General features: G+C 37.0%; 1 protein-coding gene across 10 annotated transcripts in view; it reads left to right on the plus strand.

Moving 5' to 3' along the window:
* Positions 1-1,761: 1,761 nt before the first annotated feature.
* The window catches only part of Zmym6 (zinc finger MYM-type containing 6), a 36,719-nt gene continuing 16,175 nt past the window's right edge, over positions 1,762-22,305 (plus strand). Inside the window, exons 1-11 of one of the 10 annotated variants that reach the window (XM_087215336.1) lie at positions 1,762-1,945; positions 2,529-2,592; positions 3,115-3,281; positions 10,561-10,645; positions 11,449-11,698; positions 15,910-16,084; positions 16,181-16,372; positions 18,352-18,502; positions 19,233-19,348; positions 20,513-20,782; positions 21,438-21,588. In XM_087215336.1, the coding sequence (XP_087071462.1) occupies positions 3,189-3,281; positions 10,561-10,645; positions 11,449-11,698; positions 15,910-16,084; positions 16,181-16,372; positions 18,352-18,502; positions 19,233-19,348; positions 20,513-20,782; positions 21,438-21,588 (1,483 nt within the window). In that variant the 5' untranslated portion in view covers positions 1,762-1,945; positions 2,529-2,592; positions 3,115-3,188. Of the gene's footprint in view, positions 1,958-2,181; positions 2,287-2,528; positions 2,593-3,114; positions 3,282-3,681; positions 3,740-10,560; positions 10,646-11,448; positions 11,699-15,909; positions 16,085-16,180; positions 16,373-18,351; positions 18,503-19,232; positions 19,349-20,512; positions 20,783-21,437; positions 21,589-22,305 lie in introns of those variants that run through there. The other 9 variants (XM_087215332.1, XM_087215331.1, XM_087215330.1 and 6 more) reach the window with 9 other exon arrangements.

Here is a 22,305-nt window from a genome sequence, read left to right on the forward strand (position 1 = left end):
ACCTCAGCAGCACGGGAACTAGCAGAAAGAATCAACAACTAGGATCTCATCTTATTAAAAAGCTTCTGCACTGCAAAAGAAACCACCAACAGAGCTAACAGACAATGTACAATATGGGAAGAAATGTTTAGCAGCTGTACCTCAGGCAAAGGACTACTATCTAGAATATATAAAGATTTGAAAAAAATCAGACCCCCCAAATTCAAAGACCCAATTCAAAAATGGGCATCTGAAATGAACAGATATTTCTCAGACAAAGAAGTAAAAGCAGAAAACAAATATATGAAAAAATGTTCAACATCATTTGTCATTCAAGAGATGCAGACGAAAACAACACTAAGATTCCACCTCACCCCAGAAAGAATAGCTGCTATCAAGAAATCAACAAATAACAAATGCTGGTGGGGTTGTGGGGAGAAAGGAACCCTTCTCCATTGTTGGTGGGTGTGCAGACTGGTGCAACCACTGTGGAAGTCAGTATGGAGATACCTCAAAGAACTAGGACTAGAGGTCCCATTTGACCCAGCTATTTCCCTGCTGAGTATCTTCCCAAAAGAACTAAAAGAATCATACCACAGTGACATATGTGCACCCATGTTCATAGCGGCACAGTTTGTAAAAGCTAAAGCTTGGAAGCAGCCCAAGTGCCCATCAACTGGAAACTGGATAAAGAAAATGTGGTTTTTTAATAAAATGGAGTACTACTCAACCATAAAGAATGAAAAACTAGAGTCATTTATAGCTAAATGGATGCATATCGAGGCCATACTCTTAAGTGAAATAAATAGGACACACATGTGTAAATACCGAAGTTTCTCTAGTGTGAGAAACTGATAGTGTAAACAAGTATTAAAATGATTAAAATGAATAATTGATAATTTGAAACAGGAGAAAAGGTCCAAAGACAAAGGAGTGAAGGGAGGGGAAGGGGAAAGGAAAAGAGGGAAAGGAAAAACTATGAGAAAAGAAAAAGAAAGTAAATGAAATCTATGTAAATAGGGAAGGGCAGAGGGGGTGAAGGGCGCACAGGTAATGGTGAAAAAAAAAAGAACCAAGATATATCATGTACAGGTACAAACACTCAATGATAAATGTAAATGAATTGTATACCTAAAATGTACCAATAAAAGAACTAAAAAAAAAATTGTAGGTGATCAAATTGTAGCATACTTTATAGAGTTAGAGATAGCAGTTAAAATGAAAGAACGACAACCTCATAAATCATGGATGTATACCTGAAACAATGTTGAATTTTAAAAATACCAAATCTTGACTTTGTCTAGTTAATCAATATCTTCATTTATATCTCAGAGTTAAAAACTTATCATCTCTTAGGATGTGGTCAACTTTAGCAAGCAATTGGCTCAGTGAATGTCATGTATTTGTTGTTGCCATTATTACTACTATTATTATTATTATTATTATTATTGAGACAGGGTCTCGTTAAGTAGTTCAGGCTGGCCTCGAACTCATGGCGATCCACCTGCCTCTGCCTCCTTAGTGCTGGGATTATAAGCTTGTGCCACCATGCCCAGTTAGTTATTATTATGTTTCTTGGCAGGACACCTTTCTGAATATGGCCATTAAAGAACAGAGCCAGGCACTTTTAACACCATCTAATGACTCTAATACCAGAGCCCCCTCCCGCCCATTTTTCAAAATCAAGCCTTGGTCTCTTTAAGAAGTCAACCATAACTCAGGCGAGAGGGACGCCGGGAAGGCCCACTCGGCCCACTCAGCTCGTCTGGTGCATTTCGGGAAAGAAGGGTGGAGATTAGGGGTAGGAAGGTCCACTCAGCTCAGTTCTGCGGCATGGCGGGTAAAAAGGGCGGAGACCAGGGCTGGGAAGGTCCACTCAGCTCTGATCAGGGGCATGACGGGAAAGAAAGCGGAGATCTGGGCTGCACACGCGCCGTTTGCCGGGAGTTGTTTCCCGATGGATCAGGTAAAAATTCTTGTAAGAGAATATACTCTTCCTCCTGGAGTGGGGGCCATGGGTCCTATCTGAATTCCGCTCGTGGCTCCTCTAGGGGTGGGGAGGCGACCAAAGGCGGGCGCGCCGCGGCGGCCGCCGGAGGGCTGGCGCGGGAGGGGGGTGGGTGGGTGGTGGGTGGGGGTGTGGAGCAGGCCGCGCCACGTGATAAGGCGGCGCGGGGCTGGCGTCACGGTGGCGGCTGTTGCAGACCGCCCCCTCGGGGGCGAGGTGAGTTGCACTCGCGTGTCTTGGGCTCGCCTTCTGAGACTGACTGCATTGACTTACAGGGTTGGGGATTCTTGGTGGGAAAGGTAAATCTGGGGACGCGTGCGATACTCGGGAGGGATGAGTAGCGGTAGATTACTAGGCAGTGGCAAGTGGTCAAAAGTTCTTCTCTTTTTGGAACAGGCTTTTAAAACATCTGTTCATGTCCATGCCTGTTTGGATAATGATAACTTTGGAGAGCTTGCTTTTTGCTGTAGTTTGAATATTTACGTTTACAATTTTGGGAAAGGACTTTCTCCTGAAAGGTCTTTACCCTTTTGTGTTTAAGGGAAGGTGTTTGCAAAGTGGGGTTCAGAGGGACCTGACACTCACGGAGACCTTGAAAACTACAGGTAGCTCTCTTTAAGATTATACCTATTGTTCACTTGCGATGGACTCCTGAGCCCTTTAATCTAGTTAGGCCAAGAAATGGGTCCTTGATGGGCTCTGTGAAGGTTTAGTAAAGGTGGGGATATGAAGGTTGATATGCCCCATTTTGAGAATTAAAAACTGATGGGAGCCTCCAAATCATAATATTTACTGCATGGAATATTTATTTTTCTTTCTTTCTTTTTTTTCTCTTTTTGTGCATGGAATATTTCTTGAGTCATTCCCTCAGACAAGTTCATAACAACTCCTCATAGCTCCTTTTAACATATCAAATATCCCCAGTACTTGTCTTTAAAGATACTGTAATAGTGGGAGCTATTATTAGAATTTTATGTAAAGGTAGCTACTTAAGGAGCAGAAAGGAAGAATAGTTAGTCATGGCCCCAGAATTGCTTTTCATTGGTGAACCCTGAACCTTTTTATATAGATAAACAAGAAGAAACAAACCAGCAACCTGAGTACCAATTCTTTATGTTGTGTTTTAGGGGTCCAACTATTCATTGCCAAGAAGAAATTTATTAGTTTTAAACTGAGGAACACCTCTACATAAAAAAGTAGAATGAAAGAACCTTTGGATGGTAAATGTGGCAAAGCAATGGCCCCACAGCAGAAGCTTCTGGATAAAATTAAAGAAGAACCTGACAATGCTGCAGTAAGCATTTCCTCTTGATTTTTAAATTTTAAAAGTTCTGTCGGTTGAATTGAAAATTTTAGCTAGGGAGTTTCTGGTTTATAAGTTAAAACAACCCAAATGATTTTTTTTTCCCAAATAATTTTTTTTTATCATTAGATGGGTGCTGTGGTTTAAATGTGTGTCCCCCAGAGTTCATGTGTTGGAAACTTAATTCCCAATTGCTGGGGATTGGGACCTAGCAAGAGGTGATTAGATCAGTGTGGCTTCTACCCCCTTGAATGAATTAATGCAGCTATCTCAGGAGTGGATTTGTTATTTTAAGAGTAGCTTGTTATAAAAGCCAGGTCTGCTCTCTCTTGCTCTCTTGTTCTTTCTTGGGTCATCTTGCCCTTTTACCTTCTGCCACGTTATGTTACAGTAACAGTGCCTTGACCAGATGCAACGCTAATATCTTGGACTTCATATCCTCCAGAACTGTGAGAAAAAAATTCTTTCCCTTATAAATTATTCAGTCTGTGAGGCTCTAACAGCAACACAAAATAGACTAAGACAGTGGTGGTAAACCTTGTGGTGTGTATGCTGCAGTGGGCTATTTGCTATCACTGAGAGCTCTAAAAGGTTCACCCTCACTGGACTAAGATAATGATTTAATTAGGTTTTCTGTGCTTTGAATGAAAAAGATCTTGCTAATTAAGCGATTATGTGTAAAGTATTATATATTGCCATTTCTTCATATTTGGCATTTTAAAAATTCTCTTATATTTGATAGTTTCCTTTAAGTATTTCTTGTTCAGGTGCTGGAATCTAGGAGAGAATAGTCAGCCTAGTCCCCCCTCTCATAGAGCTTATTGATTAGTAAAGAAGACAGATTATGCAAGTGATGAATCATTTTATATACTATGACAAGTGCTTTGGAAGAAAAGCCTAAAACAGGGAATCAGACCTGGTTTTGGCTAGGATTTAAGGTTAAAGGTCTCCCTGAGGGAAGAATTTGTAAGCTGAATTATGAAGAATGAATGGACTAGGCAAAGGGCATGGGGGAGAATGTTCTAAAAACTACAAACAAGTTGAGTTGGAATGATGGATGGTTCTTTGGAAAAATTGTAAAATCAGTGGGCTGGTATAAAAGGCATAAAAATGGTGATGATGATTAACAATGATAATAGATGGTATTACTATATCAATGTACAATATATACTATATCATAGTGTTGACATATTTTAATATTTACTTATTATCATTCTTTTATATATGGTTAGAGTATGCCACGTATCACTCTCATAGCCATATTATCTTTCTTTTATAAATGAGAAAACCAAAGAAAAAAAGCCACAGTTTGTAAATGGTGAAGACTATTCAACCCAGATATTCAGACTTCAGATCCTATGGTGTCCTGCTTCTATGATAAGCCTCTGTATATAGTTTGAGGCCAGATTTTACAGGACCTCGTGGGCCTTGTTATAAATTTTGGTCTCCATAAATGGGACAGTAATATGAAACAGATTTGTGTTTGTCAGTTTCTTTTTTTTTTTTTTTGGTACCGGGGATTGAACTCAGCAGATGGCGAAACCACTGAGCTAAATCCCCGGCCCTCTGATCTGTGTTTGTAAAGAGCTTTCTCACTACCCTTCAGGGATCCAGATTAGAAACACCAAAATTACTGTGGAGAATCAAGTAGTTATTTTGGCACAGATTTTTTCTTCTTGGACAATTCCTTTGTTTTATACTTGATATTTATTGACTTTATTGCATAATCAAAACAATATTATTTTAAAATAATAAATCACATAATAAAATAAAAAATAAAAGTAGTATTTAATATCTTGCACCATCGCACAGGTAGTATCATTCCAGGATAGAGATCCCAGATAGATTTTTGTCTCACTCATGAATTCCATGCCTTCCTAGAGTGATGCCAAGATGGTCTTAGAGGTAGTGTCCGCAGGATATGGAGGTGAGGAGTCGTGGCATCCATGACACTTATTTAAATTGTTCTTCTCACTCTCCCAGAAGTAACCATTTGCCTGGTTTTGAGGATACCACCTTTCAAATAGCTTTTGAGTCTGTCCCTTTTCCTCCCTATTTCATTGTTTCTTATCTGGAATTTTACATATTTCCAGACCATCCATGTTTAGCCTTTAGTGTCATTATTCATCCTTCCCACCTTTTTTTTTTTTTGTTGGTACCTGGGATCAAACTCAGGTCCTTGCGCTTGCGAGGCAGGCAGCGGAACCACTGAGCTAAATCCCCGGCCCCTTTCCCACCTTTTTTTTTTTTTTTTTTTTTTTTTTTTGGTACCAGGGATTGAACTTTGGTCCTTGTGGTTGCGAGGCAGGCAACAGAACCACTGGGCTAAATCCCCGGCCCTATTTCCCACCTTTTCTAATCTGTGCTCTTGTGAACTTTTTGCAGGTCACTCAAAGATATATTTTATTCAGTTTTATTTCCTTTTCTTTTTTTTTACTTGCAGAAAAAGAAATAAACTAGGTAGCCTGACAAAAATTTTCTACTCTTTTAAGATCAAGTTTAATTGTCTGTTACTCAGATACAGAATTATTTTTTTCTTGTTTTATAGTGTATGTCACTTTTATTATGGCATCAGTGAATTTTATTTTTATGCTGATCATGCTGATCCTGTCATCCTCTTCTTCAACTCTTTCCCTTACATTCATATCTTAGACTGTATTCTTTGAAGCCAGAGATTGGTCTTGAACTGATCCCCAATTCCTAGCACAATGACTGGCCCAAAGTACATGTTCAGTAATCAGAATAGAAGAGCTTCTGTTTTACAGAGAGAAAATAAGTGTAAAGGAGTAAGTGATTTCCCAGTGTTCTAAGCTGGGATACAAACCTGTTTTTTTTCCCACTTATGATCAAGTATTTCTTTCATTTTACCTTGCTTGTTATATATAAACTTAACAAATACTGTGCTGTAAGTTGTTTTTTCTGAATATAAAATTGTGATAATGGAAATGGCCCTAACATCTTCAAATGAAAACTTAAGTGTTTAGGGAGCTTTTAGTTCTTCTTGGTTTTTATTAATGCTTCTATCTGACTAGGCTGTATTTTTTCATGATTGAGTATGTGGACTATTATCAAACGGCCATTTGAACAAATTGTGTATGTGATTTTTCTATGCTATATTGAGGAATCTTATTAGAATATTGGAAAATAAGAGACAAATCTAAAATATTTAATATTATCTGATATTAGAGTTGAGCTTTCCAATTTTCAGTGCATTTTTATTTCTGCTTATTATAATCCATAACATTTGAACACTATTGAAAGCAGTTTGCATATATTAATCCACATGCTGCGCTCACAGCCAGAGTTACATACTGTTGTTCTTCCCATCTTACACATGAGGAGCTGAGACACAGCTACTAACTTGTTAACGGTCACACAATGAAGGATACTGTCTGTTAGTCCATTTTCTGTTGCTGTTACTTCTTTATAAAGAAGTTTATTTTAGCTGGGCATAGTAGTGTATTTCTGTAATTCCAGCTCCTCAGAGGACAGCAAGTCAAGTTTGAGGCCAGGCTGAGCAATGTAGTGAGATCTTGTCTCAAAAAAAAAAAAGGCCAGGTGTGGCACAGGCCTGTAATCTCAGCACTTGGGAGGCCAAGGCAGGAGGCCCACTGAGAGTTCGAGGCCAGTCTGGGCTACGTAGAAAGTTCAAGACCAGCCTGAATTACATAGCAAGACCCTGGCTTAAAACAACAGCAAAAGTCAAAAGGCCTGGGGATGGAGCTCAGTAGCACAATGTTTAGGATGCCTGAGGTCTGGGTTCAATCCCCAGACACTCGCCCCCAAGTTTATTTTGGCTAACATTTGGAGCCTAGAAATCCAAGACCATGTTACTAGCATCTGATTGGTTTCTGGTCAGTATGTGGTGTTGTTTTGGAAAGGTGGAAAGGTGGAAGGGCGAGCAGATGTGCATGGAAGAAAAAACATAGCAGGTTCACTATGTAACAGCTTGCTCTTGGTAACAAATCCAGAACCATGAGAAAGCATCCCTCTTAACCACTTACCAGTCCAATTATTTAAATACAAGATGACCAAAAATTGCATATTTTTCATTGATTTTATAAGGTAATATAACAGGAAGTGTAAAAATGGCAATTTAATCAAATTTATTCAATACAAGCATCAACTAGTTGAAATCACAGCTGCCCAAGTGATGCTTGGGATAAACTGTAAAACCTCCTAAGGGTCATGTGACCTCTAAACACTGTTACTTTGGGAATCAGATTTCAACATGAGTTTCAGAGGGGGCAAATCATGAAAATTGTAGCACTAAGTTATTTGGTGCTCTTATAGCAAATTACCATAGAGTGGATGACTTACAAATAGTGGAAGTTTATCCCTGTAGTGCCAGAGCCTGGAAGTCTGAGATCAGACATGAATAGGTTCTGGTGAAGGCCTTCTTCCAGGATGTTAATACCTACTTCTTTTTGAGGACATAGAGGTGGAGCATCAGTTCTCTAACCTATTCTTAAAAGGGCACTAATTCTGTTCATGACAGCTCCATCCTTAGGTCTTAGTTACCTCCCAAAGGCCCCACCTCCAGATACCATCACTGTAAGGATGAGAGTTCCAGTACAAATTTGTGGGGAGGGGACACAGATATTCAGTTCATTGTAAATAACAGGTCGTAATGAATTGAAATTACCAAACCAAAGACAGTGGAATCATTGGCACTGTCAGATGAATCTGAGAGGCCAAGTAAGATAGAAGTCTTAAAAGTGTTTATGGATTAGGCAATTGGTGGAATGATGGGTTTAGAATTAAAAGAGTTTCAATTGAACTAATAGTCTGATTGTATTGGGTTTGGGAGGATTCAAAGTGAAGAAGTAGAGAAAAGTATTTTTAGAGTTTTAGAGTTTGGTTATAAAGGAAAGGAGAAAATAGGGCAGTTCTTTTCTTTTGTTCTTTTTCTTTTTCTTTTTCTTTTTTGTTTTTTGGAGACAGGGTCTTACTATGTAGTTCAGGCTGGCCTTGAACTCACCATGTAGTCCAGGCTGGCCTTAAAACTCTCTGCTATCCATATGCCTCAGCCTCCTGAATGATGGAATTACAAGTGTGCGCCACCACACCTAGCTGAGAGGGCAGTTCTTAAGGGAACAGATTAATTTATAAACCAGGAGGGAAGAAAACATTATGGAAACAGAGAAAGGTGTAAAATGAAGGGTAGAATGGAATGCCCAAGAAGGGAGAGGGATGGAATTCAGAACATATGCACTCTTTTAGCTGTGGTTAAGAATGTTGCTTTTTCCTGTGAGGTAAGAGGACAATTGGCTGATCAGTTTGTAGTTGTGGTGGAGGGGACAATTAGGAGGTTGAGAGGGAGTTTTTAGTTGCTTATTTTTAGCTGGTGAAATTGAAACGTGAGCAGAAATATGTGAGGAAATATTGTGAGTGAAGAAGATTTAGAACAGTTACTTTGTGATGTAAAAATATTAAGAGATTGAGATGATGATAAAGCAGAATAGTTTTTTTATGTTAAGCATTCTTTCTGATAAGTACAAGGAAATGTGTACAGTATGTTAAACATCTACCTCTTTGCAATAAATAATTGTTTAGGTATAGAGCAATATTTAAGAACATCCAGTTCAATGGACTTGTATTCAGTCATTCCACAAATATTTATTAGGTGCTGTAATTATGAAACTAATAAGTGTGAGAGCTAGCATATTTATGTGTCTATCATCCTATATCCTTTTTTTAAGTCGTTACTTTATTGGCCCATGAATTAAGTAATATCATCTTTATTTTACAGATAAGTAAATTGAAACTAAGAAAGATTCAGTTACTCATTTAAGAGTCAAGATTACATTTTCTGTCAGAACCCATCATCTTCTCTGTTGTGCTATATTTACTGAGCTGGGTATTGGGCATACAGAGGTGAAGAAACAGATATGATTTCTATACATGGTGGATATAGTCTTTCCAGTCCAGTGTATGGGGATTGTGTTACCCATTAATTATAATCCAAATAAATATGAAATAATGTTATGATAAGTGCTGTGAGAGAAAGGAGGTGGGAGAAACTATAGCAAGGGAACTTAATTTCAGTTGGGTGCAAGAGTTTGAATTCACTGTAGCAGTGACACTGTATTTGTACATCTGTGAGGGAGACAGCATGGGTTTTGGAACTGAGGCACCTGGGTTTGATTACTATTTGTGTACTTACTGTCTTTGTGAACTGGGACAAGCTACTGAACATCTTTCTGGGCCTATAAAGAAAGAACCTACGTATAGTTCCTGTCTTATAGGGAGCACCTTTTTTGGTGGGATAATATATATCATGGGAAATGGTGAATTAATGCAGTGGTTCCTTATTTTTAGTATCTAATGGTCTAAAGAAACTTCAAAGGTAATTTTGAAATTAACAATGGTTTATTTTGCTGGGTGCGAAATACCACTACTATTTATTCCTGTTTTTCAAAGAAGTCGGTTTCTTTTTAAACTGTTTTAAAAGATGCATAAGATGGGGGCCGGGGATTTAGCTCCGTGGCACCATGCCTGCCTCGCAAGCACAAGGTCCTGAGTTCAATCTCTGGTACCAAAAAAAAGTACAAAAAAAGGATACATAGATGGACATTTAAAGTATTCAAAGATTGCATTTTATTGTATAGCATTTTAAAGAATATGTTAAACTGGGTGTGGTGATGCACACCTGTAATCTCAGCATTTGAGAGGCAGAGGCAGGAGACTCCCTACAAGTTTGGCCAGCCTAGACTACATAGTGAGTTCAAGATTAGTCTGAACTACATGGTGAGACCCTGTCTCAAAAAGACAAAACAAAACGAAAAAGAAAATGAATATGTTAAGGATTAATCTGATTTAGACTGATGATTTTGTGTATAGTGAGCAGATTGCATTGAAATTCTTGTATCTTTTCTGCTGTGAATAGATATGACAGCTGGTAAGTCTGTTGACTACAGTTAACTAATTTAGCTCTAAATTCTGAATCTTTCATATTTAACTTTATTTATCATTTTCTTGTAAATACATTCTAAAAAACAAGTAATATACCAGATCGGAATAACTATGTATTATACATCAAGATTACATTTAAAAAATAAATGTAACTTTTAAAAATATTTTCCGGTTCTAAAAGAGTGTCTTTGCAAAGATTAAATCTAGTACAAAACATTATAAATTCTGACTTTTGTAAAGGTAATTATGATTAGGATTTGTAAGTGATGAATATGATAGAATTAGTATTTGGTTGAGTTTCTAGTTTTTCTTAAGTATATTTATTTCTCTCTCTCTCTTGCTCTTTTTAAAAAAGGAGTATGCACATGCCCAACAGCCAAAACCTCAAGGAAGTGAACTGAAAATCAGTGCTGTATTTTCAGTTAACCAAAGTCCTCTGGGTAAGAAATTGAACTCTAAAAGTTTATTATGGTTAATATTGTTTATTTTATCTAGTAGAATTAAGGGAAAGCACTTCTTGTGTCTTTTTCTTTCATGTTTTTCAGACAGTGGGAGCTGGTCTTTACCAGCATTTAAAAAAATGAAATAGAATAAAATTACATCAAAATATGATGCATGTAGTAAGAAAATGTACTGTTTCATGAAACTTTGTTGTTTCAGTTACTTGTGTATGGGTGTATGTTTTGTTCTGCTTTGTTTTGAGATAGGGTCTCACTTTGTAATTCGTGCTGACCTTAAGCAAATTATGTATCTCAGGCTGGCCTTGAGCTCATGATAAGCCTCCTGCCTGAGCCTCCTGAGTGCTGGGATTACCTCTGTGTGCCACCATACTTGGCCTGTGTCAGTTACTAAACAATGCTCAACCCCCACAAATATATGTATGTGAGAAATACGTTATAATTTAAAATGTAATCCTTTCTATAGGTAATGGTTAAAAAAAAGTTTAAAATTCCTTGTTTTGGAGTACTTATTACTTCATTAGTATTGGATTTCAAAGCTGAGAAAATTTGTACTATCAAAGAATATATTTACAGCCAGTTATGGTGGTGCATGCCTGTAGTCCCAACACTCAGGAGGCTGAGGCAGGAGGATTGCTGAGAGTTCCAGGCCAGCTTGGGCTACATAGTGAGTTCAGGGTCAGCTTGAACTACGAAGTGAGACCCTGTCTTAAAAAAAACAAAAACAATGTATTTGCCCTCATTTTGATACTAAAACTGTTTTTTCTTTATATTTGTTTTGCTAGCTCAACAGTTGACCCCAGGCTTTCAACTTTCTCTCCCATCATCTGCCCCAAATATATTGTTTCCTTCAGTTCCAGCTATAGCTATTCAAGTTTTTTGTTCTGGTTGTAAAAAAATGCTTTATAAGGGGCAAACTGCATATCACAAGACAGGATCTACTCAGCTCTTCTGTTCTACACGATGCATCACTGGATTTTCTTCACCTGTCTGCCTGCAACCTCCTCCCAAGAAAACCTGCACAAACTGTTCCAAGTATCAAATTCTTTTTTTTTTGGTACCAGGGATCAAACTCAGGACCTTGCACTTGTGAGGCAGGTGCCGGAATCACTGAGCTAGATTCCAGGCCCAAGTATCAAATTCTTAATGACATCCCTTTTCACTTTACTTTTTCAAATGTGTATATAGTTTATTTCAAAGATGCTAGTGTTTCTTTCAATGTATTGAGCACATTTCTTTGGAAGTTGCTTTTCAGCTTATTTGGGAATTTGCAAATTAGTTTACTTTTTCAACATCAGATAAGTGACTTAGTGTTAGAAGTGTTGCCTAAACCTGTTTCCTGTCTCTCTTAGTGTAAATTTTACTATAGAAAGAAATAAACTATTTGTGGGAGTTACAGGACCACTTGTATATCTTATAATTGTGAAGAGCAACCATTAAGATTATTTTTATCTTGAAAGTTATTGAAATTTAGAATAAAATAATAACAGTAGTATGTGAAAGTTAATTCTTTAGAAGGTAAAAAAACCCTAAGGGGTCATGACTATAGATGTTTGTTTCTAATATCCTTGTGAACTTTCATGAGGTCATTATTGCTTTAAATAATGCTTAGAAGCAGAGAGAGGAAGAAACAGCAAAGTTATGTAAACCTTTTTCTGTCTTAGTATATTTGAAGAATTTGGCATGTTTTGCCTATTTCTGTGCTATCATAATTCCAGGGTTGTAGTGTGAGGTTCCAGCTCCAGCCAGGTTTCATCCACTGGAGCCAATGGAAGTAGATTCAGGGGCCACCCTGTAATCCCGTACCATGAGATATGTGTCTTCTTGCTAGCCAGCAGCTTCCATGAGTGGAAACAGGAATGAAACAGATGATATTTTAAAAAATTTGTATTGGCAGTGGTCATTAACATAGAGTAAGAAAAGTTAAGAGCTTGGTTTTATTGCTAGGGATATAGCTCAGTGGTAGAGTTCTTGCCAAGCATGGGAGAGGCCTTAGGTTAGATCCCCAGCACTGCCAAAAAGAGAGAATGGCATGGTAGTGCATGCCTGTAATCCCAATACTTGGGAAGCTGAGGTGGGAGGATTGTGAGTTCAAGGCCAACCTGGGATACAGAGCAAGACCTTGTCTCAAAAAACAAAACCACACAAAAAAAACCCTTGAGTTTTAAATTGTGACTGTGACTTAAACTAGCTGAGTGATCTTGGGTTAGATATTTTAACTTCTCTAAACCTACATTTTTTTATTTGCAAATAATATCTAATTTCTAGGTTTTGTTTATGTTTTTGGTTTTTTTGGACAGTGTCTCACTGTGTAGTTCAGGCTGGCCTTGAACTCACTATGTAGCTCAAGTTGGCCTCTAGCTTTTGCCCCCCCCCCCCTCAGTGCTAGGATTACAGGTGTGTGCCACTAATTCCTAGGGGTTTTTTTTGGTACTGGGGACTGAACTCCCGGACCTTGTTCTTGCGAGGCAGTTTCTTAGGGTTTTAATAGCACAAAGTTAGCACATGGCCTACCACATCGCAAGTACTTAGTAAGTGAGATTTTATTAATGTAATAAAATTCAAATCATGATACACTACTTACAATTAATGTAATATGTATATATAACAAAATGTATAGGGTTTTCTTTTGACTTTGGAGATATATAACAGTTTATCTGCTTGGTGTGTTAGCTTGTTATCTTTTTTGTTTTGTTTTTTAGAGATAGGGTCTTGCTATGTAGTTCAGGCTGGCCTTGAACTCACTATGTAGCCAGGCTGGCATTGAACTCACAGAGATCCTCCTGCCTCAGCCTCCTGAGTGCTGGGATTACAGGTGTGCACTATCATATCCACCTAGCCTAAATTATCTAAGAATTAATCCTGCTAAGATGAAAATGTCCAACTAAGAAGGAGAGAGGGGCTTTTAAATATATTACCTAAATATTCCACCTAAATATTCCTACTGTGTTCTAAAACACCTTTAGAACACTTTACTTTTTTTTTGATACCGGGGATGGAACTTGGGTCCTTGAGCTTGTGCAGCAGGTGGCGCAACCACTGAGCTAAATCCCTGGCTCTAGAACACCTTACTTTAATACATTATCATTTTAATGAAAATGATATGAAAGAATAAATTTAGTTTCCTATTTTTAAGATATTTTGTTTCATCATATCAAATATCAGAATACAATGAATTAAACAATTTTTTTTGGTACTGGAGGATTGAAGTCGGGCACTTTTATCATTGAGCAATATCCACAGCTTTTTAACTTTTTAAAAAAAATTTTGAGACAAGGTCTTGCTAAGTTGCCTTGGTGGGACTCAGACTTGCAATCCTCCTGCTTCAGTCTTCCTGAGTATTGGGATTACAGACTTGTACCATCATGCCAGGCTAAAATGAATTAAATTTTGAAGATCACAGCATTATTTATCCATCCAAATGTATATTGGTTGTGACTTTTTTTACTTTTTACCACAGTGTTGCTCTTGTGTATGTGTGTGTGTGTATGTGTGTGTGTGTGTGTGTGTGTGTGTGTGTGTGGTGCTGAGGATTAAACCTAGGTCCTCATCATACAATGCAGAGACTCCACCACTGAGCTATCCCTTACTCCCTTCAAAATTGTTTTGTTCTCTAGATTTGCCATTGCCTTCAGAGTCTATAAAATATTTGTTTAGACTAGGTTAGGTGACAAATCTGTCTTTTCAGCATGTGCCAAATTTTTACAAATTGCCAAAAGCTACTTGATACCTTATTAGGTCAGTATACTAGGTGATTAAATGGAATACTGCTGTTAAATGGTGAGATTTAACCATAAAATTAAAAAAAAATTTTTTTGGGTTTCTGTAAGTTAGAAGAGAAATTAAAAAAAAAAGAAATAAGAAAAGAATGTTTTGAGCTCATATTATCATAGGAAGAGGTGTGTTTTTCCAAGATAAAAAAAAGGGATAAAACTCATTTGGAAAAAAAGAAAAAAAAAATACTCATTTGGATACATAAGGTTTAGAGTCTATTTGTATTTATATGTACATATTTTCATTATGAATTTATTCTCATTTGTTAACTTATATGTATCAGTGGCAGATTCACCTTATTAAATAAGATTTATTGCTGTTTTAGTAAAAAAATAAGCTACTTTTCTCCAAAGTTAATCCTTCATCTGCATATAAGTATCCATTTGGTTTCAAAGATAGTCATGTTTTTAAGGTTAGGTGAATTTTAGAAAATTAAAATAATTTTTGTTTTTCTTTCATATCTATCATGGAACAGGCTTGGATAATAAAGGTATATAATATGAGAGGCAGGATAGTGGAATGATTAACCCCAAAATGCCCAAGTTTATGTCATGGTATCATTGTTTACCCTCAGTATGACTTTGACAAGTGTTTTAACCTCTGATTTGGTATCCTTATTTGTAAAGTGGAAATGATAATACTTCCTTCATTATTGTGATATTTAAATTAGGTAATTTGAATGAAGAGAATAATGCCTGGCATGTTGTAATTACTCATTATACTTGTGACATTTAATATTACTGCCATTATTGTTCTTGTCTTTGTGGCCTGTACTAATGTTTTTAATGACTATTTCCTTCAATTTTTATTCTTGTGTGAAGAATAGCAATACTTAGCTCCTGTTTACCAGGGTATTGCTATCAATGCTTATTGCAATAATTAGGTCTTATAAAATGTCTCCATAAATCTCACAGAACTCAGTTATTTATGTTCTTCCTCTCTCATTTATAGCTAAATTCTAAATTATAGCTAAATATAGCATGCTAATTTTTATATTAATCTTTGGTACATCATCTTTTCCCAAATCTTAATTTAAAAAAAAAAAATTATTTACTGTCTCAGTCATGCTTCTACTCTTAGCAGTGGTTGGGTATTCAAAGGAAGTATGTCTTAGGGTCTGGAGTTGTGAGGTGGCCACTGAATCGAGTCCCACTGGCTCCAGCAAATGAAATTTTTTGCCATGAGCATCTGGCTGGTTATATTTTAAATATAATTCTTCATCTACACAGCTAATAATTAGAGATCATAAACCTCATTTTAACACATGAGGAAACTGACACAGTAGTTGCCTTACTCATCATCACTCAGCTAGAAGTAACAGAACTAGTCATCAAATCCAGATTTTCAGATGCTTTATCCAGGGCTTTTTCCCACTATACAATAGCGGCCCCCTAGTAAATATTACTTTAGCTTACAAAGAGGAACGAATTACATTTGTTACATATTTCATTTTGCCTTTTATTTATTTTTAGAGACATTTTAAATCCAAAGGATGTGATCACAACCCAATTTGAAAATTCCTCTGCTAGCAAAGATTTCTGCAGTCAGTCATGTCTGTCTTCTTATGAGCTAAAGAAAAAACCTGTTGTTACCATATATACCAATAGTATTTCAACTAAGTGCAGTATGTGTCAAAAAAATGCTGATGTAAGTGACATTTTTACTTTGAGATTCTGTTCAAAGATCAGAGACATTTTAACTGGCTCTGCTTATTTTGTATGTGTGTGTGTTTCTATTTCCTAGACTCGATTTGAAGTTATGTATGAAAATGGGGTACATGGTCTTTGTAGTGATGCTTGTTTTTCAAAATTTCATTCCACCAACAACCTAACCATGAACTGTTGTGAGAACTGCGGGAGCTATTGCTATAGTAGCTGTGGACCTAGCCAATCCCAGAAGGTTTTTAGTTCAACAAGTTTCATGGCATATAAGCAGGTATGAACATCAGTCTGTCACACATAGTTAAATCTAATCCTAAATTGGCTGCACAGAGATGGACTGCAAAATAAAAGAGTGAACTCCCATCCTTTCATCCTTATGTGTGATTTCCTCTTCAGAAAAATAGGATAGATTTTAATACTGTAGAGATGATTGCGGAATGACATGATATAGGTGAAATAGGTCAGTTTTTAAGGTTTTCTTCATGACTGAGAATTTATAGATGTAATTTCATGATTGGTTATGTGAAGTATTTTGTAAAATAGTGATAGTGAAGAAAACATTGTAAATAAACTTTGAGCAAGTTAAAACTTTCTAAAAATCAGTGAATCTCAAGGAAGTATATTTTTTTCATTCTAAAATGTGTTTTGGAATGAATTGTAGTTATTTTGGCAATCTCATCCTATTAAAATAATTTAATCTTATTTATTGCAATAACTAATGAGTTAATTTGGTTCTAAATATATCACTGTGTCAGTTTATTACTGAGTGATTTGGATTTTTAAAGTTATTTTAGCTGGGTGTGGTGGCGCACACCTGTAATCCCAGCACTTGGGAGGATGAGATAGGAGGATCACTGTAGTTTCAAGGCCAGCCTGGGCTACATAGTGAGTTCAAGGCCAATATGAATTGCATAGTAAGACCTTGTCTCAATAAAACCAAAAAAAAAAAAAAAAGTTCTCTTAAAAAATAAGAGTACAAATTTTTTTCAATTAGCAAAACTTTGATTCTTTAATTTCTCTGATCAGTTGGTAGTTTTTATTCATCATTAAAAAGTATCTTTTTCCTGGGAATTGCCACTTTTGGCAGTCTGGTTACTGCTGTCACAGGAAGAGATTATTATTTTGTAAATGATCCAAAAAAATCACTTCCATCCTTAATTTTTTACAGTAGTATTGTACTGTACCAAGTGCATAAATACGGTTCCTCTTTTACTAGGAAGATTATGTGAAATTTTACATTTATATTTCCTTGCCATTTACTCTGTTACTGAGAGACCATCTAGTTTATCAGGGACGGGATGGTGTAGTGGTTAGGAGCCTGAACTTTATAGTCTGATGAAATGTTTTATTTCCTACTTGTGTTTATCTTGTGATTTTTTTTTCCCCCTCAGTCCTGGGGATTTAACCCAAGGCCTTGTGTGTGGTAGAGAAGCACTCTACTGCTGAGCTACACTCCCAGCCCTTGTCTGTGAATTAGTTAATTTAAACTTTTTGTTAATGTAATTTTAAAAGTACCTCATTGTGTTACTGAAAGAATTCTATGATTACAGTATATATACATTGTTTAGCATGGGATCTGGCTCATGGTAAACATTAAAAATAATAAATAATAGCCACTATTATTAAAACATGAGTAAACTTACAGGCAAATTTTATTATGAAACTTAGCTTGAAAAATAGGTAGTTCTGTAGGATCTCCTGATGTGCATTAAGCATCACTTTTGTCTCTTGCTAAATAGTCTTATAAATTTTTTTTTTTTTTTTTTGTACTAGGGATCGAACTCTTGTCCTTGCACTTTCGAGGCAGGCGGCAGAACCACTGAGCTAAATCCCCAGCCCCTGAGTCTTATAAATTAAGTAGCCATAAAGATGGTAGACTCTGCTGGACTGAGGTCCGGTTCTATACTGAGTATGGCCTTCTGGTTCATGGACTGTCTGGTTCCCTCTGGTTATTTGTGATGAGAAAACTGTTCTGACTGCCCCATTCATTACTTGTAACATGTTTTGTTGTCACTAAAATATCTAATTTTTATCTAATTTTCTTCAGCTTGTATTTTATTGTTGTCTGAATGAACTTGTGTTTCCCACATCCCAACTTTCAAAACAGCCTAATACTTAGAGTGTCATGTTCATTGTCATGTTCAAATATTTTCAGGAATGGCAGTGATGGTAGGTGGCCTTTGGGGCGGGGGCCAGTATTTAATCGTACACACTTGAACTAAGTATCTAAATGTTATTTTATTTTCTTAATAGAATTCAGCCCAAATGCCTCCATATGCCCTGGGGAAATCATTGAGGCCCTCAGCTGAAATGATTGAGACTACAAATGACTCAGGAAAAACAGAGCTTTTCTGCTCTATTAATTGTTTATCTGCATACAGAGTTAAAACTGTCACTTCTTCAGGTAATATTTAAATTTCATCAATTTATAGATTTAGTAACTGTTGAAAAAGACCATAACTACTTTTCTCTCATATTGTTACAAACTAAATTTATCTATATGGTTAAATAAAAACTCAAGATTGACTTATTTTTAAAGAACTGATTTTTTTAGTTTAAATAGTTGTGGTGTGTATTTTATAGTTTCACATGTGAGAAAATGTTGTGTAAGTGGGAGTTTAATAAGGTTAGTTGTAATTAGATTTAGAACTGATTATAAAGTTTGTTGATTTTGTGTATGTGTGTTTATTATAGTTGGCTTTTCATATCTGTGGGTTCCGCTTTCATGGATTCAGCCAGACAGATTAAAAATATTCAGGGGAAAAAAAAATATTCAGGGGAAAAAATTTCATCTATACTGAACATGTAGACTTTTTCTTGTTATTCCCTAGGTGGTATAGCAGCTGTTTACATAGTATTTATATTTTATTAGTTATCATAAGTAATGTAGACATGATTTAAAGTATACAAGTGGATATTTGGGAAAATATATGCAGATTATATACAAATACTGTGCCATTTTATATATATGGTGAGCATCTGCAGATTTTGGTGTCCTTGGGGAATCCTAGAACTAGAAACCTGAGGATACTGAAGTATGACTGTACTATTTGTTGTTTTTTTACTTCTAGAATTTTGGGTCATTTGTTCACTGGGGTAACATAGTCATTGTTTTTTAATTTTTTGTCATCAAGGTGTCCAGGTTTCCTGTCATAGTTGTAAAACCTCAGCAATTCCTCAGTACCACCTAGCTATGTCAAATGGAACTATATACAGCTTCTGCAGCTCCAGTTGTGTAGTGGCTTTCCAGGTATGATTGAAGGTAGTATTTCATCTATGTAGTTCTCTTAGGCAAAACATTGATTGCTGAAGGTCCATACTTAGAAATGTTTTTTTGGGGGACGGGATTTAGATCAGTGGTTCCGGCACCTGCCTTGCAAGCGCAAGGTCCAGAACTCGATCCCTGGTACCGAAAAAAAAAAAAAAAGAAATGTTTTTTTGTTTGTTTTGAGATAGGGTCTTGCTGTGTAGTCCAGGCTAGCTTTGAACTCACTATGTAGCTGAGGGTGGCCTCAAACTCGTGGTGATCCTCCTACCTAAGCTTCCTGGAGTGCTGGGGTTACAGGAATGTGCCACCCATGCCTGGCTGATACTTAGAAAATTTTAAATGTAAGTTAAAATAAAAAATCTACTCTGGCTGGGGATTTAGCTCAGTGGTTCTGCTGTCTGCCTGCCTCGTAAGTGCAAGGACCCGAGTTCTATCCCTGGTACCAAAAAAAAAAATCTACTCATCTAGAATCCCAGAGATCATTTTTGCAAAATGTTTCAGCCCAGATGTTGGGCTTCCTTCCTTGGGGTCCTTGCATAAGGTGCCCTTCCCTTCCATTTTCTTTCTTGGCTCCTTCCCTGTCAAATAGGGTATGGGTTGAGTAGGTTGTATGGAGTTGAACGGTAGCCTGTCGGAGCTCATGTGCCTCTTCCTCATCCTGGGCCAGATACCTGATGCCCCTTGGCATGGAATTGTAAGCATCCAGTTGTCCCATTTTCTCCTCACCTCAGTCCACACAAAAAAATAGAATTTAGTGATCCTGCAGATAGGCAGATGCCTGATGTGGTATCACTGGCTCCAGGAGCGAGAGAGACTACTAGTGGCCACTGTGCTGTAATAGCCATCAGGTGTTGGTTACTGCTGGACTTGCAGGAGGAGAGTACCTTGGGGGAGAAGAAAGGCATGCTGAATTTATTAGAGCTCTGTCCAGGAGATCTTTAAAAAGCCTGGATTCCAGGCCTCTATCTTTTAATGCTCCATTTCTCCATTCTTCTATACTAGCAGTGTGTCATTGAAACACTTTCTCTGAGAAATAAGATGTAAAAAACATTTGAGGGAGAATTTATTAAAATGAGGAAGTAAAAATCAGTAAGTTACATTTTTTTTTCAGTTGGTAAAATCTCTGCTTTATTTGTGTTCATTCAGAATGTATTTAACAAGCCAAAAGGAACAAACTCTTCAGCAGCACTCCCACCTCAAGGTCAAGTGATTGTGAGCACGCCCTCCAGGTCAGCGGTGTCAGCAGGAGGAGGTGGCACCTCTTCCTCCAGTTCTGTTAGTGGTGCTGCCCCAGCTGGCCTCCAGACTCTAGCTGAACAATCCCAGCAGGTTGCCTTAGCCCATACACTTGTGAAGCTGAAGTGTCAGCAATGTAATCAGATGTTTGCTACAAAGCCAGAACTGCTTTTCTACAAGGTAAAGCACACTCCTGAAAGGATTGCATCCAGTAGATGCACTTTTGTCTCTGTCTTTGACAATTACTCAGTTTGCTTTGAAATGTGAAGGAAAAAGTGTCCCCCCCACATTTAATTTTGTACTTTTAAATATATTTGGTTTCTCATATAAAAGAAACCATGTGATACTTAAGCTTATGTGTCTGATTTACTTCACTTTTTTGTTTGTTTGTTTTTGTTTTTTTGGTACTGGGGATCGAACTCGGGTCCTTGCGCTTGAGAGGCAGGTGGTGGAACCACTGAACTAAATCCCCTGCTGATTTACTTCACTTAACATTATGGTCTCAGGATATGTCCATTTTCCTACAAATGACTCAAGTTTTTCCTTTATGGCAGAGTAGTACTCCATTGTGTATAAATACCACATTTTCTTTTATCTATTCATCTGTTGATGGACATGTAGGTTGCTTCCAAGATTCAGCTATTGTGAATTATGCTGCTAATGTGGGTATACATATATCTTTGTAATATAATGTCTTTAACTGTTTTGGGAAGATACCTAGAGATCTGGGAATAGCTGGATCAAATGGAATTTCTATTTTTCTTTTTTTTGAGGAATCTCAAAGGTTTCTTAAAGCAGCTGTTTAGCTCGATCTCAGTGACTTATTTCTCTGCAGGGCAAAATGTTTCTATTCTGTTGCAAGACTTGCTCTGATGAATACAAAAAGAAAAATAAAGTTATGGCAATGTGTGACTACTGTAAACTGCAGAAAATTATAAAGGAGACTGTGCGATTCTCAGGAGTTGATAAGCCATTCTGTAGTGAAGGTAAAGAAAAGAGTTCAATTTTATTCACATAGCATAGTATATAATATAAAATAATTCATGATGACTGGACAAATACATGATTAATTGTCAAATAATTTCTCTCTCTCTTTTTTTTTTTTTGGTACCCGGGATCGATCTCAGGTCCTTGTGCTTGCGGGGCCGGTGGCAGAACCACTGAACTAAATCCCTGGCCCAATAATTTTTCTCTTATGAGGTCTAATTTGAGCATTTGTATGTTGGGTTTATACTTTAGTTTTAAGTCTGTCTTTTTTCTGGGCATGGTGGTGCACATCTGTAATTGTAGCTTCTTGGGAAGCTGAAACAGGAGGATTCCAAGTTTGAGAGTCTTAATGAGACTCTGTCTCAAAATAAAAAAATAAAAAGGGCTACATATGTAGTTCAGTGTGAAGGCTCTGGGTTCAATCCCCAGTAACCCTCCCTGCCATATCTTTTTAGTTTTATTTTTTTAGTGCTGAAGATTGAACCAAAGTCTTCGCACGTGCTAGGCAAGCGCCCTAACATTGACCTACATCCCCACCCCTGACGTCTTTCTTTTTATATGTTGCAATAATCTCAGTAAAGAAAAACTGTCAAAGTAGAATTAAATCAATGATACTAGCATAAAAATCTCATACATTTAGCTATAACATTAGAGATCTTTTTATTCTTGTACCTGTTTGTAGAGCAGGGAGTTAGGCTCCTTGGTTTAAGAAATGT

This window comes from Heterocephalus glaber, unplaced genomic scaffold (genome assembly GCF_053883595.1).
Source record: "Heterocephalus glaber isolate CG9 unplaced genomic scaffold, H.glaber_assembly_v1.0 deba00001452, whole genome shotgun sequence".
Lineage (NCBI taxonomy): Eukaryota > Metazoa > Chordata > Mammalia > Rodentia > Bathyergidae > Heterocephalus > Heterocephalus glaber.